General features: G+C 49.2%; 2 protein-coding genes and 1 non-coding gene across 9 annotated transcripts in view; 2 read left to right on the top strand and 1 right to left on the bottom strand.

The window, feature by feature from the left end:
* Window positions 1–14,207, bottom strand: part of znf451 (zinc finger protein 451) — a 102,815-nt gene extending 88,608 nt beyond the window's left edge. For 2 of the 7 annotated variants that reach the window (XM_038800649.1, XM_038800652.1), the window contains exons 1-2: window positions 13,901–14,207; window positions 8,324–8,408 (exon numbers count right to left, since the gene is read on the bottom strand). In XM_038800649.1, the coding sequence (XP_038656577.1) occupies window positions 8,324–8,392 (69 nt within the window). In that variant the 5' untranslated portion in view covers window positions 8,393–8,408; window positions 13,901–14,207. The other 5 variants (XM_038800648.1, XM_038800651.1, XM_038800653.1 and 2 more) reach the window with 3 other exon arrangements.
* trnae-cuc lies at window positions 7,765–7,836 on the top strand. The gene has a single exon. It is a non-coding gene; the product is annotated as a tRNA-Glu (tRNA).
* Window positions 8,626–8,881, top strand: LOC119967747 (cyclin-dependent kinases regulatory subunit 2-like). The gene has a single exon (XM_038800656.1). The coding sequence runs from the start codon at window positions 8,642–8,644 to the stop codon at window positions 8,879–8,881; it is 240 nt and encodes a 79-aa protein (XP_038656584.1). The 5' UTR covers window positions 8,626–8,641.
* Window positions 14,208–15,930: the final 1,723 nt, after the last annotated feature.

Below are 15,930 nucleotides of genomic sequence, written 5' to 3'. Positions count from 1 at the left end.
GGCAGAAGATAGGAAATTATATGCCAGTTAGCCTGACTTTGTTTGTTGGCAAGACTTCATGTCCAATACTAAGGATGAGATTGCGGAGTATTTAGAAGTACATGGTAAAGAATGCTTCCGGTGGCAGCCATGGAGTGAGAGGTTGCATATTTGGCAGCTCCCGCTCATGATGGTCTTTTTGTGGCCTTTGTTGCAGGAATTTTGTTAAAAGAAAATAGGTGCAGAAGTGAGAGCAGAAGAGAATGACCCTTAGTTAATGGAGTTGCAGTCCAAAGGTGCCCGGAAAAAAGCGAACCAGTGGGTTGAGGCGAACGAGAAGCATGCAACACATGCAGAAATGGCGGATGTGCAGGGTATGGGCCCTGCCGGCTCAGTGGTCGATGGACCAGTTGGTGAGCTTCCTGAATGAGAAGTTCAGACAACAGCAGAAGGAAAGTGCGGAGGACCTGGCCCGGTCGGTGGACTCAATAAAGGCGGTGGTTAACCGCATGGAGACGAGACTGGCAGCCCAGGGACAGACGATCCAGAGGTTGGAGGAGCTGGCGGGGGAGCAGGAGGACCAGTCCACCTCGATGGCAACAGAGATTGGGCTGATGCGTGACCAGCAGAAGCGACCAATGGAGAAAGTGGAGGACCTGGAGAACCGTTCTCGGAGGTAGAACATCCGGATCATGGGTCTGGCGAAGGGAATCAAAGGATTGGATGCAGGTGCATATGTGGGGAAGGTGATGGAGAAGCTGCTTGGGGAAGGTGCGTTAGACAGGCCACTGTAGGTGAATCGGGCCCCACAGGGCACTGATGTGCAAGCCCGGGGATCCGCGCCGATGGTGGTGCAATTGCATCAGTTCCTGGACAAGGAACGCATCATGAGGTGGGCCAGGCAAACGAGGCAATGACCCTGGGAGGATTTTGAGGCTCAGCTGTACCAAGACCTGGGGGCAGAGCTGGCGAAGAGGAGGATGAGCTTTTATAAGGTCAAGTCTGCCCTGTACAAGAAGGGCGTAAAATTCGGACTACTGTACCAGGCCCGCCTATTGGTGACCTATGGGGGCCAGGAGTTATACTCTGGCTTGGTGGAAAAGGCAGCGGACTTCGTGAAGGAGAATGGACTGGCAGGAGAAGGATGACCTTAAACTTTGATTGAGGAGAGCTGAACTATGCTGTGAAAAACTTTGGGTTTATGTTGTGTGGATTTCTTTCGTTTCCCCCCCCCCCCCCCCCCATTTTCCGGCTCTGGTTGGGGTTAGGCCAGTACACTGTGCTTTGTTAAGGGATGAGGGGTGGGCCTTTTTGTTCGGACCTTGTGGGAGATTCATTGTTTGTTTTTACTTCTTGCCTTTGTCAGGGTGCCCACTGACCAGGCTGGTCACGTGGAATGTTCGGGGATTGAATGGGACAGTCAAAACGGCCCGTGTGGGACTTCCGGTCGCGGCTGTGAAGAAGTAAGTCGCACATTTGGTGGCTCCTGCTCGGGTCGGAATTCTGGACCTTTTTCTCCCAATTTTCTACCAGATTTCTACCAGGTAAGGTTAAGGGGGGGCGGTTGTTGGGTTACGGGTATAGGGTGGGTTTGAGTAGGGTGATCATGGCTCGGCACAACATTGAGGGCCGAAGGGCCTGTTCTGTGCTGTACTGTTCTATGTTCTATATTTGAACTGTAAAACTGATGATAGAGGCAATTGTGTACTGAATTCCCACATTGATGCATGGAGAGAAGGACTGGAAGTGCTCATAAAGGCAGAAACAGAAAGCCAGAGAAGGCTTGGGCTGAAGCTGCAGTGGTAGACAGCATGGCAGAGGACTGGACCTCTGGTTTGTCGACCCAGCGGAGCAGCTGATGCAAGTTATTCAGGAAGGCTTTGCCAAGCAGAAACGGGACTGCTTGGGCTCGATAAAAGAGTCGATTGCGCAGCTGAAGCTTAGATTGGACGCCCAAGATCGGGCAATCCAGAAGGTAGAGAAGGCGCTGGCTGAGCAGGAGGAACATCAAACTGCGGTGGAGTTGGAGCTGGGGATGCTGAGAGACCAGCAGAAGAAGCTCCTGGAGATGGTGGAGGACCTAGAGAATAGGTCCCGCCAGCAGAACCTGAGAATCGTTGGGTTCACAGAGGGGTCCGAAGGTGCGGACGCTGGGGCATACATCGCAGACATGTTTGAGAAGCTGCTGGGGGATGGGGCATTCTCCCAGCTCTTGGGAGGCGGACAGGGCTCACAGAACACGCGCGAGGAAGCCGCGAACGGGAGACCCCCCCACCAGAGGGCAATAGTAGTGAGATTCCACAGGTACTTGGATAAGGAGCGCATTCTACAGTGGGCCAAGCAGACACGGAACTGTAAATGGGCCAACAGTACCCTGTGGGTTTACCAAGACCTGAGTGTGGAGTGGCCAGGAGAAGAGTGGGCTTCAACCAGATTAGGTCGAATCTTTAAAAAAAAGGTGAAATTCAGACTGTTGTATCTGGCCTGTCTCTGGATCACGTACGAGGAACAGCACTTTTATTTCAAATTGACTGAGGACGCTCTGGGCTTCGTGAAAAGGAAAGGACTGGTGGGACACTGAGAACTTTTGAACTTTCCTGCAACATTCATGTTTTTTTTGGTGTTTTTTTTGTTGGCCAATTGTGTAGGGATTGTTTGATGTCGGAGTATGTTTGTATAAGCGGGGGGGGGGGGGGGGAGGGGTTACAATGGGTGGGAGACTATCCGGCGCCAAGGGACCACCAAGCTAGCTGGGCGGGCTAGCTCACGGAAGCGCAGTGGGGGGTGTGCATATGTCCGCTTTATCAAAGGGGTTGGGTTACAGAGTGTTGTTGCTGGGAAAGGGGGAGGGGGGGGGGGGATGTTCTGCTGACGAGGGAGGGACTTGGGCCAAGGGACAGAGAGGAGGTTGGGTGCGGATGCTGCCTGGGTGTGAGCCGGTGGAGGCAGTGCATGGGCTGGAGACGGGCCCAAAAAGGGGATGGCTGATCGGCAAAAAAAAACCCAACTAGGCTGATCACCTGGAATGTTAGAGGGTTAAATGGGCCGGTCAAGAGGGTGCATGTGTTTGCGCATCTTAGGGGACTGAAGGCAGACGTGATAATGTTGCAGGAGACGCACCTTCGAGTAACTGACCAGATTAGATTGAGGAAAGGCCGAGTCAGTCAGGTCTTTCACTTGGGACTGGATTCAAAGACAAGCGGGGTCGCAATCCTGATCAATAAGCGGGTGGTGTTTGAGACGGGTAGAATAGTTTTGGATGTGGGAGGTCAGTACATTATGGTCAGTGGGAAACTGGAGGGGGTGCAGGTGGTATTAGTAAATGCATATGCGCCAAATTGGGATGATGTGGAGTTTATAAAGAGGATGCTGGGGAAGATACCGGACCTGGACTCGCACAGGTTGGTCATGATAGGGAACTTCAACACAGTTATTGACCCTGGCATGGACCGGTCAAGCTCGAAAACGGGCAGGGTGCCAGCAATGGCAAAGGAACTGAAAGGTTTCATTGGGGGGGGGGGGCAGCCTTATTGGCAGGGGTGGTGGACACTCGGCGACCACAATCTCAGACCAGGCTCCGCACTGGGTTGACCTGCAGGTTACTAAAGACAGTAACCAGCGCCCGCACTGGAGGTTAGATGTGGGACTTTTGGCTGACAAAGGGGTGTGCGAGCGGCTGAGGAAATGTATTCAGAACTACCTGCAGGTCAACGACAGGGGGGAAATTTCAGCAGCGATGGTCTGGGAAGCACTGAAGGCGGTGGTAGGAGGGGTTCTGATCTCGATATGGGCCCATAGGGAGAAGGTAGACAGGGCAGAGATAGACTGACTTGTAAAGGAGCTACTACAGATCGATAGGACGTATGCGGGGACCCCAGAGTTTTTAAGAGAATAGCGGAGACTGCAGGCGGAGTTCGGCTTGTTAACCACAGGGAGGGCGGTGGGGCAGCTGAGAAAGGCGAGGTGGGCAATTTATGAGCACGGCGAGAAGGCCAGGAGAATGCTTGCACATCAGCTTAGAAAGAGGGAGGCAGCCAGGGAGATAGGGAAAGTAAATGACGGAGATGGGAACCTGGTTGGAGATTCGGGAGGGGTGAATAAGGGGTTTAGGGATTTCTCCAGTAGGCTGTATAGGTCGGAACCCCCTACGGGGCCGGAGGGGATGAGACATTTCTTGGGAGGGGCTGAATTTCCCAAAGGTGGACAGGGAGCTGGTAGAAGGGTTGGGGGCCCCGGTGGGGTTGGAAGAGATAGTGGAAGGGCTGAAGGCCATGCAGTCGGGTAAAGCCCCGGGGCCAGACGGGTACCCAGTGGAGTTTTACAAAAAGTTCTCTGGGATATTGGAGCCGGTGGTGATGAGGATGTTCAATGAGGCAAGGGAAAGAGGGCTGCTGCCCCATACGATGTCACAGGCCACGATTTTGCTGGTTCTGAAACGGGACAAGAACCCGGAGCTGTGTGGGTCTTATAGGCCGATATCCCTGTTGAATGTGGATGCCAAACTGTTGGCCTAAATTTTGTCCTCCAGGATTGAGGATTGTGTCCCGGACGTCATTGAGGTGGACCAGATGGGGTTTGTTAAGGGTAGGCAGTTGGTGGCCAAAGTAAGAAGGTTGTTAAATGTGATCATGATGCCCCCAGAAGGTAGGGAAGGTAGTGATCGCAATCGATGCAGAAATCCCACTGGCATGGTACTCCACCAGCCCCGTGGTGGTGGCAGCCCTGAGAGTCTAGGGGCAAAGGAGGAGACATGTGGGAGCATCAGCCTGGTCCCCAATCTGTAATAATCACCGGTTTGCCCCGGGAAGTATGGATGGGGGTTTCCGGATATGGTGGAGAGCAGGGATTGAGGGGATGAGGGATATGTTTATAGAGGGGAGCTTTCCGAGTAGGAGTGCGCTGGAGGAGAAGTTTGGGTTGGCGAGGGGAAACAAATTCAGGTATCTGCAGGTGCGGGACTTCCTACGCAAACAGGTGTCAACCTTCCCGCTCCTACCGCGAAGGGGGATTCAGGACAGGGTAGTTTCCAGAGGTTGGGTAAGAAAAGGGAGCGTCTCGGACATTTACAAGGAACTTATGGGGTCAGAGGAGACGCAGACCGAGGAGCGGAAGCGCAAGTGGGAGGAGGAGCTGGGAGGAGAGATAGAGGATGGTCTATGGGCGGATGCGTTGAGCAGAGTCAACGCGTCTGCAACATGTGCGAGGGTCAGCCTGATACAATTTAAGGTCGTTCACCAGGCTCACATGACAGTGGCCCGGATGAGCAGATTCTTTGGGGTGGAAGACAGCTGTGCAAAATGTGCGGGAGGACCAGCGAACCATGTCCACATGTTCTGGACACGTCCAAAGCTTAGGGGATTTTGGCAGGGGTTTGCAGATGTCATGTCCACGGTGTTAAAAACAAGGGAGGCACTGAGTCCAGAGGTGGCGATTTTCAGGGTGCCGGAAGACTCGGGAATCCAAGAGGAGAAAGAGGTAGACGTTCTGGCCCTTGCTTCCCTGGTAGCCCGGAGACGGATACCATTAGCTTGGAGGGACTCAAATCCACTGAAGTCGGAGACCTGGCTACCGGACATGGCTAGCTTTCTCCGTTTGGAGAAAATCAAGTTCGCCTTGAGAGGGTCACTGTTGGGGTCGCCCCGGAGGTGGCAACCGTTTGTCGACTTCTTCGCGGAAAATTAATCGTCGGCAGAAAGGGCCCCCCTTTGAAAGACGGACACACACACCCCACCTTCACATAAAACCAAACCTTCCATGATCATTGCTCTGGAACTCCTCCGTGTATTAAATGTTTTTTGATGGGCAAAAGGAATTCCAAAGAATGTTTGCCACATTAGGTGGGAATCCCTTGGCTGATTATTTTTATTTTTTTATTATTCATTTACGGGATGTGGGTGTCGCTGGCTAGGCCAGCATTTATTGCCCATCCCTAGTTGACCTTCAGAAGGTGGTGGGGAACTGACTTCTTGAACCGCTGCCGTCCCAACATCTCAACTCATCTCACCACTGCAGTCCCCGAGGTGCAGGTACACCCACTGCGCTGTTAGGGAGGGAGTTCCAGCCCCAAACGACAGTGAAGGAACGGGGCTATATTTCCAAGTAAAGGTGATGAATGACTTGATAAACAAGGGAAGGGACGGGACAAGAAGCAAAATTAAGTGTAAAAGCCATGAAGGAAAATGCTCATCAATAAATGCAAACGAAATCAAACCAAAAACAGGTGAAGAGGGCACTGAGTGGAGCATATAGCGGTGTTAATTCAGCATTATTGCTATTCCATTTTTTTTTTAAAAAGGCATTTTGAGTACCCAATTATTTTTTTCACATTAAGGGCCAATTTAACTTGGCCAATCGAAATAACATTCACATCTTTGGATTGTGGGGGTGAAACCCACGCAAACACGGGGAGAATGTGCAAACTCCACACGGACAGTGATCAGGGGCCAGGATCAAACCTGGGTTCTCAGCACCGTAAGCAGCAATGCTAACCACTGCGTCACCGTAGCTCTTTTTTGATGCTTTTCCTCACCTGGTTACTACCTCTACAACTACAAAGCTGAATCATATAATTTACAGTGCAGAAGGAGGCCATTCAGCCCATCGAATCTGCACAAGCCCTTGGAAAGAAAACCCTATTTAAGACCACGCCTCCACCCTATCCCCACTTACCTTTTTGAACGCCAAGGGCAATTTAGCATGGCCAATCCACCTAGCCTGCACATCTTTGGACTGTGGGAGGAAACCGGAGCACCTGGAGGAAACCCACGCAGACACGGGGAGAACGTGCAGACTCTGCACAGACGGTGACCCAAGCCGGGAATCGAACCTGGGACCCTGAAGCTGTGAAGTAACTATGCTAACCACTGTGCTACCATGCTGCCCACATATAAAGAAATCTTAAGAAATATAAAGAATAAAGAAACCTTTTTATTAAGAGCTTCCATCTCACCGAAGAGGCTTCAAGCCAATCCCCATCCAACAAACTGCTCTGAAATCTTTGCTCGTATTTTGACAGTGGTGACAAATTCTGCTACAGCAGCTGAGATAATCCACAACAACCGAAAACACGATCATTCTAAATAAAATAACCCACGACATTCTGAAAATGGTCAATCCACCCCATCACCCAATATTAATGGATTCTTCAAAATAATTCCAGGGTCAGCATCTAGATCTTCACCAAAAACTAATCAGTTCTTCCTTGGGTCGTACCCTATTTGTGTACCAGGTTTCTTTTGAATCAGTCCATTAGTTTTTAAGAAACTGTTTTCAGACAAATTGACCGTCAGGGGAGAAAATATTACCTCTTTTTAGCGGCAGCAATAAAAAAAAACAACAAAACAAGTCAGCCAGCCCAGGGAGACACTGCTTTCTTGTTAAAGGAGGGAGGCACAGTGATTAGCACATCCAGCTCACAGCGCTGAGGACCCTGGTTCCATCCCAGCCCCAGGTCACTGTCTGTGTGGAGTTTGCACATTCTCACCTCCACAACCTAAAACGATGTGCAGGGTAGGTGAATTGGCCACCGAGATTGCCCCTTTAATTGGAAAAACAAATTGGATACTCTTAAAAAAAAATTTAATTTATTGCAAAAATAGCAGGGCACAGGCCAGGTTGGACTACAGGGTCCAATTCTGGTCACAAGATACAGGGACGATGTTCATCTCCCAGAGGTGGTTCTTGGAATAAACAGCATGATCGCTGGAAACCTCAGTCATTTCTGGTGACTGCAAGCCTGTATGATGCTGTCCCACCTAGTCAGCCCACCAGCTTGTACCATGCATCTCCCTGGTGGTCTAGTGGTTAGGATTCGGCGCTCTCACCGCCGCGGCCCGGGTTCGATTCCCGGTCAGGGAACGCATCTTTAGCACGGCAGCATAGTGGTTAGCACAATTGCATCACAGCTCCAGGGTCCCAGGTTCGATTCCCGGCTGGGTCACTGTCTGTGAGGAGTCTGCACGTTCTCCCAGTGTCTGCGTGGGTTTCCTCCCACAGTCCAAAGATGTGCACGTTAGGTGTATTGGCCATGATAAATTGCCCTCAGTGTCCAAAAAGGGTAAGTGGGGGTTACTGGGTTACGGTAGATGCGTGGGCTTGAGTGGGGTACTCTTTGTAAGGGCCGGTGCAGACTCGATGGGCCGAATGGCCTCCTTCTGCACTGTAAATTCTATGATTCTATCTCCCCAAAAGGAGGGCCGTGTCCATGGACATGAAGATAATGGGGAAGAGCTGCCTCACCTCCACTTGGATCAGAGAGGTCTTCCCAAAGTTTGTGCTGTGGTCAACTGATCAGAGAGAAAAAGTACCAGCTACGTGGAGAAATACACAACATTTGAATACATACGCTCACAAATATCACTTCTTCTTCACTTTCACGTTTTGCTGCTGGCATCAATCCATCACTGGACGACATGATAGAAAATGAGGATCTACAAGGGAAAAGACCACAAAAAAATATTGGCAAGATGTTTTCAAACACCTTTGAAAATTATCAAAGAGGGTCAGAGCAGCCGGCCAATGGGTACGCGCCCGTGCGATTCACATCGCCTCGTGGGTTGCGAGTTGGAAGGCGCGGCGGTTGGAGGAGAGGGTTTGCCTCAACTCACTGCCGAGTGGCGTGGTCACTTGCTGAACCGGCGCTGACAAAGAGAGAAATACAGGCATGGCGAACAAACAAATTTACTACTCGAACAAGTATTACGATGACCAGTACGAACACAGGCATGTTATGTTGCCCAAAGAACTTGCAAAGCAGGTACCAAAAACCCATCTTATGTTTGAAGACGAGTGGCGAAGACTAGGTGTCCAGCAGTCTCTGGGCTGGGTCCACTACATAATGCATGAACCAGAACCACATATTCTACTATTCCGAAAACCCCTATCTAAAGACCAGGAAAAATAAATCCTCACTTTCTGGAATTTTCAAGACTTTTTGTAAATATTGTAGTATTCAGTGAATACATTAAATTGTACAAATTCATTCCAACCTGTATAGGGTGATCATTGCTCGGCACAACATTGCGGGCCGAAGGGCCTGTTCTGTGCTGTTCTATGAGCTGTATTCTAAACAGCAATAGAGCTCATTGTGATAGAATGGGTTTAGACTGCTACGTGATGGTTTTTTTTTAAAGTACAAGCAGTCAAAATGATGTTGGTTCCAATCTTAAGAAATTACAGTGCTTTGTTTACTTTCTTGTGAATTTTTCTCTGTGCGTTTAAATTTTCTTTTGATTGATACAGTTGTGAATAAAATTTTGATGCACCTCAAAAAAAAGATCATCAAAGAGCAGGCTTGTCCAAAATAAAACTTATCTATTTACAAGCTACCATTGCTAAAGCAAGCTTAAAAATAAAATTATTTGCTTAAAAAACTGCTTCTCAGATTCAGCAACATTATCTTATTTTAATATTTAGTATTTTTCCCCCAATTAAGGGGCAATTTACTGTCAATAATCCACCTACCCTGCACACCTTTGGGTTGTGTTTGGGGGGGGGGGGGGTGTCAGGGGTCGGTACCTACAGGTGCGGGACTTTGTCCAAAGGCGGGCTCCAAGCTGTCCTCGCCTCCTCCCTGAGGGGACTACAGGATAAGATGATGTCAAAAACGGGGACTGGGGAGGGTCTCGGAGATACACAAGGAGTTGATGGAGTGGGAAGGGGTTCCGATCGGGGAGGTGAAGAGGAGCTGGGAGGAGAGTTGGAAATCGAATTATGGGAAAAGGCTTTGAAGAGAGTTAATTCATCCTCATCTTGTGCCAGTCTTAGTCTGATCCAGTTCAAGGGGGTTCATAGGGCCCACATGACGGTCGCCCGGATGAGGAAATTTTTTTTGAGCAAGTGGAGGATAGGTGCGGGCGCTGTGGGGGAAGCCCAGTGAATCATGTACATATGTTCTGGGCGCGTCCGAAGTGGAGGGGATTCTAGAAGGGATTTGCAGACGTTATGGCAGAGGTCCTGGAAGGGAGGGTGACTCCGAGTCCAGAATTGGTAATATTTGAGGTATCGGAAGATCCGGGGGCCCGGTGGGGGTGGGGGGGGGGGGGGGGGGGGGGGGGGGGGGGAGCCCGATATCCTGGCCTACTCCCTGGTGTCCCGGAGACGGATTTTGCCGAGATGGAGAGACTCAGAACCCCCAAAGTCAGAAGCGTGGGTCAGCGATATGGCAGGGTTTCTTAGTCTGGAAAAGATTAAGTTCGCCTTGAGAGGATCAACTCAGGGGTTCACCCAGAGGTGGCAGCCGTTCATCGAATTCTTCAAGGAAAATTGAACGTCAGCAGTAAGGGGGATGGGAGGAATGGTAGTGTAAGACAAGGACAGGGAACCTAGTGCACGGGTAATTAGGAAATATAGGCAGAGTAGTTTACATAGAACATACAGTGCAGAAGGAGGCCATTCAGCCCATCGAGTCTGCACCGACCCATTTAACCCTCACTTCCACCCCATCCCCCTAATCCAATAACCCCAGCGAACCTTTTTTTGGTCACTAAGAGCAATTTATCATGGCCAATCCACCTAACCTGCACGTCTTTGGACCGTGGGAGGAAACCGGAGCACCCGGAGGAAACCCACGCAGTCATGGGGAGAATGTGCAAACTCCGCACAGACAGTGACCCAGCAGGTAAACGAACCTGGGACCCTGGCACTGTGAAGCCACTTGTGCTGCCGTGCTGCCCTTGAGGGGTAGTAGGGGATGTTGTTTTTAAGGTTCTTGCTCGTGTCGGCCCGCACGGTTATTTATGAAAATTACAAATGCTTCAATAAAATATTTTCTAAAAACAAAACATTTGGCTACAAAAAGGAATGAAATGCCAACAGCAAACCCATCCTTCTTGATCCTGCAACGTCGTCCTTACGAATATCTAAGGGGCTTAAGCCAAAATATAGGGGTGGGGGCTGGCTGTTCCACAGACTAGTCAAGCAACAACCTGACATGATCTGTAGGTCCAGTTCAGTGAGTATGACTATGCTCCAGACAATACCATCACCACCAGCCCTGCCAATGTCCTGTCGGTGGGACAGACCCACCAGTGGTGTTATTGTCGTGTACAGTTGGGAAGAAATTAAGCGGTCACTCCACGACGTTGACTCTGGACCTAGCGTGGTTGATTGGAGTTTGATTTCAGAGTTTTTCATGCATCAGGTCAGACGTGGGCAAGGAAGCCTCCTCCTGCTGGTTTCCACTTTCCACACCCACCCCCAGCTAATGAATCAATACTCATCCATTTTGAACACCACTTGGGGAAAGCACAGAGGGTGGCAAGGCGATAGAATGTACCGTGGAGTGGGGGATTTTAATGTCCATCACCAAGAATAGCTCGGTAACATCACTACTGACTGGGCTGGTTGGGTCCGAAACGACATAGCTGTTAGACTGGGACTGCAGCTAGTGGTGAAAGAACCAAGAGGGAAAAACCCACTTGTCCTCAACAACCTGCCTGCCGCAGACGCATCTGTCCACGATTTAATTTAGAAATTCGGTATCGGTAGGGGTGACCACAGCACAGTCCTTGCGGAGGCAAAGCCCCATCTCCACACCGAGGATACCTGCCATCGTGTTATGTGGAACTACCAGCGGGTAAATAGGTTAGATTCATAGCACATCTAACAACTCAAGAACGGGCACCCATAGGCACTGTGGGCCACAGCAGCAGCAGAATTGTACTCAACCAAAATTCACAACCTTATTGCCCAGAATGCCACCATTGTCAACAACCCTGGTTCAATGAAATGTACAGGAGGGCATTCCAGGGGCAGCATCAGGCATACTGAAAAATGAAGAGTCAATCTGGTGGAGCTACAACACAGGACTGCTTGCATGTCAAACAGCATAAGCAGAAAGTGATACACAGAGCTAGGCAATCCCGCAACCAACAGATAAGATCTAAGCTTTGCTGTCCTGCCACATCCAGTTGTGAATGGTGGCGGACAATTAAACTCAGATCCCCATCCTCAACACTGGAAGACCCAGCACACGTGCAAAAATCAAGGCTAAAATGTTTGCAGCAACCTTCAGCCAGAAGTGCCGAGTGAATGGTCCATCGCAACCTCCACTGGAGCTCCCGAGCATCACAGATGTCAGTCTTCAGCCAAGTCGATTCCCTCCACATGAAATTAAGAAACAGCTGGATACTGCAAAAGCTACGGGTCCTGACAACATTCCAGCAACTGTATTGAATACCTGTGCTCTAGAACTAGATGCACCCCTCACCACGTTATTCCAGTATAGCTACAACACTGGCGTCGTCCCAGCATCGTAGAAAACTGCCAGGTTTATCCACCCACATGCAGCAAAAGACCTGGGCAATATTGAAACTTAGGGTGACAAGTGGCAACAAGTAACATTTGCATTACACTCGTGTCAGGTATTGACCATTTCCAACAAAAGAGAATCTAACCATTGCCCTTTGACACTCAATAACATTACCAATGCTGAATGCCCCTCCATCAACATCCTGTGATTTACCACTAACCATGCCATATAACTGCTCTTGTTACAAGAACAGGTCAGAGGCTGTGAATTCTGTAGAAAATAACTCACCTTCTCATCACCATCACTTGCCCCACCCCGTATCACACACACACAAGCTGTTCCAACATCTCCAAGTTAGGAGTGTGATGGAATACTCTCCACTTGCCTGGATGAGTGCAGCGCCAACAACACGCAAGAAACTTCACACTATCCAGGACAAAAAAGCCACTCGATCAGCACCCCATCCGCTATCAACATCCAGTCCCACCACACTGACAATTAGTGCCAGCAGTGCTTACCGTACAAAAATGCACTGCAACTACTCACCAAGGCTCCTTCAACAGCACCTTTCCAAACCCGTTACCTCTGTCACTCAGGGGAACAAGGATAGCAGATGCATCAACACCACCTATAAGTTTATTTCCAAGCCACAAACTATATTGCTATTCCTTCACTCTTCTTTGGTAAAAATACTGGAACTCCCTTCCTAACAGCACAGTGGATGCCCCTACACCACAGGAACTTCAGTGGTTAAAGAATGCAGCTCACCACCACTACCTCAAGGGCAATTACAGATTCGCAATACATGTTGGCCCAGCTAGCAATGCCCACATCCCATGAAAGAATAAAAAGTCCACAGGTTTATAACTCGTGCGCAATAGACTTTGGCAACATCATCTGCTACAGACTTGGATCTATTGCCAAAATGCCCACAGAAGCAGATGAAAAAACTTAGCCCCTTAAACCTGCTTAAGTAATCGATTAGGCCATACATGGCTGATCTGCACCTTAATTCCATCTACTTACCGTGGCTCTGTAACCCCAATACCTTTCCCCAACAGTAATCCACCCAATAAAATAAGCAAAATACTGGAATCTGAAATAAGAGGTAGAAAAATTCAGCAGGTCCGGCTGCATCTGTTGGAAGAGAAAAGAGCTCACCTACCCACCTCAGCTTTAAAACTTTCCATAAATCCCCTGCCTCAAGTTACTTTGGGGAGAAACTTCCAGATTTCCACTATCCTTACATGAAAAGAGCGTCCTGACATCACCCCAGAAAGGCCTAACTCAACTCCTTTTGATCATCTTTAACATCTTCATAAATTGCAAGGGTACCTGCTCAATTTCCCATATTTCTGCGAACATTCACTGGTTTGATGTTATGCACTTAAAGGAAATACACACCGGTCTAACTGGTTCTCGTTATGTAGCCCTCCAAGTACCTGTCAAACCCTCGGATCCGGACAACTGAAAATGGTGCTGTCAACGGTGAGAGATTTTGGGGAACCACATGCTATAGAAATACACCTTCACAGAGTCATTATTTACAAATAAAACTGATAGAGGCCTTATGAAGGTGGAGCAAACACCGTTTTGTTTGTTTAAAAGAACAAATCAGAATCCTGGACCTCCCCTTTCCGCCCCCAGCTCAGCTTTGATCTTTGCACCAACCTCCAGCACAACACCAGGTTTGCTTCTTCAGCAGCCCGCACACACCTTGCAAACTTGTCCCCAGTCCGGGAGAGACTCAGTGCCGTGCTGCAGCTGCCCGAATATCCACTCCTCTCAACATTGCATTCAGGCCGCCTTGCATGCGTCTCGCCGAGTGCTGAATGAGGGGATTATAAAGCCAGGAATGCCACAAACAGCGCGTCGCCGCCGCCGCCGCCGCTCAACTCTCCCCACCCCTCACATTGACATTTGCGCGCCAGGCTGATCCAGCAACCCGCCGTCCCTCACCGCGCCGCCGCCTTGACCCCGCTTCCCCCCCGCCCCCTGAACCCTGAACCCTGGTCACCGCGCCTGCGCTGCCCCGCTTCGTATCCCCCCGCCCCCTGCTAACTGCGCCTGCGCCATTATCTCCGGTACTGCAACCAGAGGGGGGCGCCTGACTCACAATTGCCACGTCAGGTGTGTCGGCGTCATCAGTCACCAGGTGTGCTGCAAATATAGACATTTAACACAAATAACACTGGAGTTTTATTATTTTTATTTTAGAATTCAGTCCAGTTTAAGGAACTAGTTAATTTGTCGAGATATTTCCATTTCTTGCTGAAGGATAAAAGTGTACCAAAATATTTATAAGTGTCGTTCATGATTCAGTGGGTACTTCTTCAGTGCGTGTGCGACAGTGGGCACTGTCGAAGGTGATGATGATGTGATAGCAAAGACTAAGGCTCTCTCAAATGGAACTACAGTATCCTATAACCAAAGAGAAAATACTGGAAAATCTCAGCAGGTCTGGCAGAATCTGTAAAGAGACAAAAGAACCAACGTTTCGAGTCCAGGTGACCCTTTGTCAAAGCATAGAATGCTATGACTACTTCAAAAAAAATGGGCACAGTAAGAAGTCCAACCAGGATGAAGTCCAACAGGTTTGTTTCAAACACGAGCTTTCGGAGCACAGTGTTCCAAAAGCTCGTGTTTGAAACAAAAATGTTGGAGCCAGTCCAACGCCAACATCGCCACATCAAAAAAAATTAGCATTTATACAGTGTGGTGAATGTAACTCTGTAATTCACACTATTGTATATACATGAGACCATGCATTTGTAAGCGCAGTTGTGTTGCCCGACCTCTAGGGGGAGTAGTGCTGGGAATGCTTAGGCGTTTGTACAGGGCTCCACCCTTGGCTCCACCCACGACTCCTCCCCCGGACTGCTGTATGAATACCAATGCTTAGAGCCAGTCGTTCAGTTCATCGAGAGTTCAACGCGGAACAGGCTGGCTCTGTTGTAAGTGGATTAAAACCACTGTTCATATCTTAAAGCACATGTCTAGTGAATTGATGGTTCCATCATACAGTGTCTCCCGGGACTGCAGGATGCTGCAAATTGTTTTACAACCAATTAATAACTGTTAGACTATTGCTGTGTTACGCCTGTATTAGGTGATGTAAGGTAGGGCCTGTACTATAGGTTCGCCGGTAGCCCCTGCCTGCTGGCTCCGCCCAGGAAAAGGAGTATAAATATGCGTCTCCTCCATTCAGCAGCCATTTCGCTAGCTGCTGTAGGAGGCCATGCATCTTACTGCAATAAAGCCACAATTGTACCCAATCTGAGTCTTTGTACAATTGATCATGCATCAGTTGCCACTGTTGTAATGTAGAAAACACAGCACTCAAACTAGCCACAGCAAGATCCACCAATAACAATGCAATAATGACCAGATAATCTGTTTATTTAAATGATGTGTTTAAAGAAATATTTTTATTGAGGCACTTATATATATATACATGAAACACAGCTAAATCCAAAAAGAGAACAAACAGGAAATCTCATAACAAATAAATAACACTCCGCCGCCTCAATCCCTACCATTCCGCTCCGCTCATCCTGGCTCTCTCGTTTTTTTCCTCCCTATAACCACCCCCCTCTCCCATTGGTAACGTCTTAACTATCCTTGAATAAGTCAATAAACGGCTACCGTCTCCGGGCAAACCCCACCCCCGCAGACTCTCTCAAGGCGAACCTGATTTTTAT

The sequence above is a fragment of the Scyliorhinus canicula genome, chromosome 6 (genome assembly GCF_902713615.1).
Source record: "Scyliorhinus canicula chromosome 6, sScyCan1.1, whole genome shotgun sequence".
Classification (NCBI taxonomy): Eukaryota; Metazoa; Chordata; class Chondrichthyes; order Carcharhiniformes; family Scyliorhinidae; genus Scyliorhinus; species Scyliorhinus canicula.
This window is presented reverse-complemented; position numbering and strand designations above follow the sequence as displayed.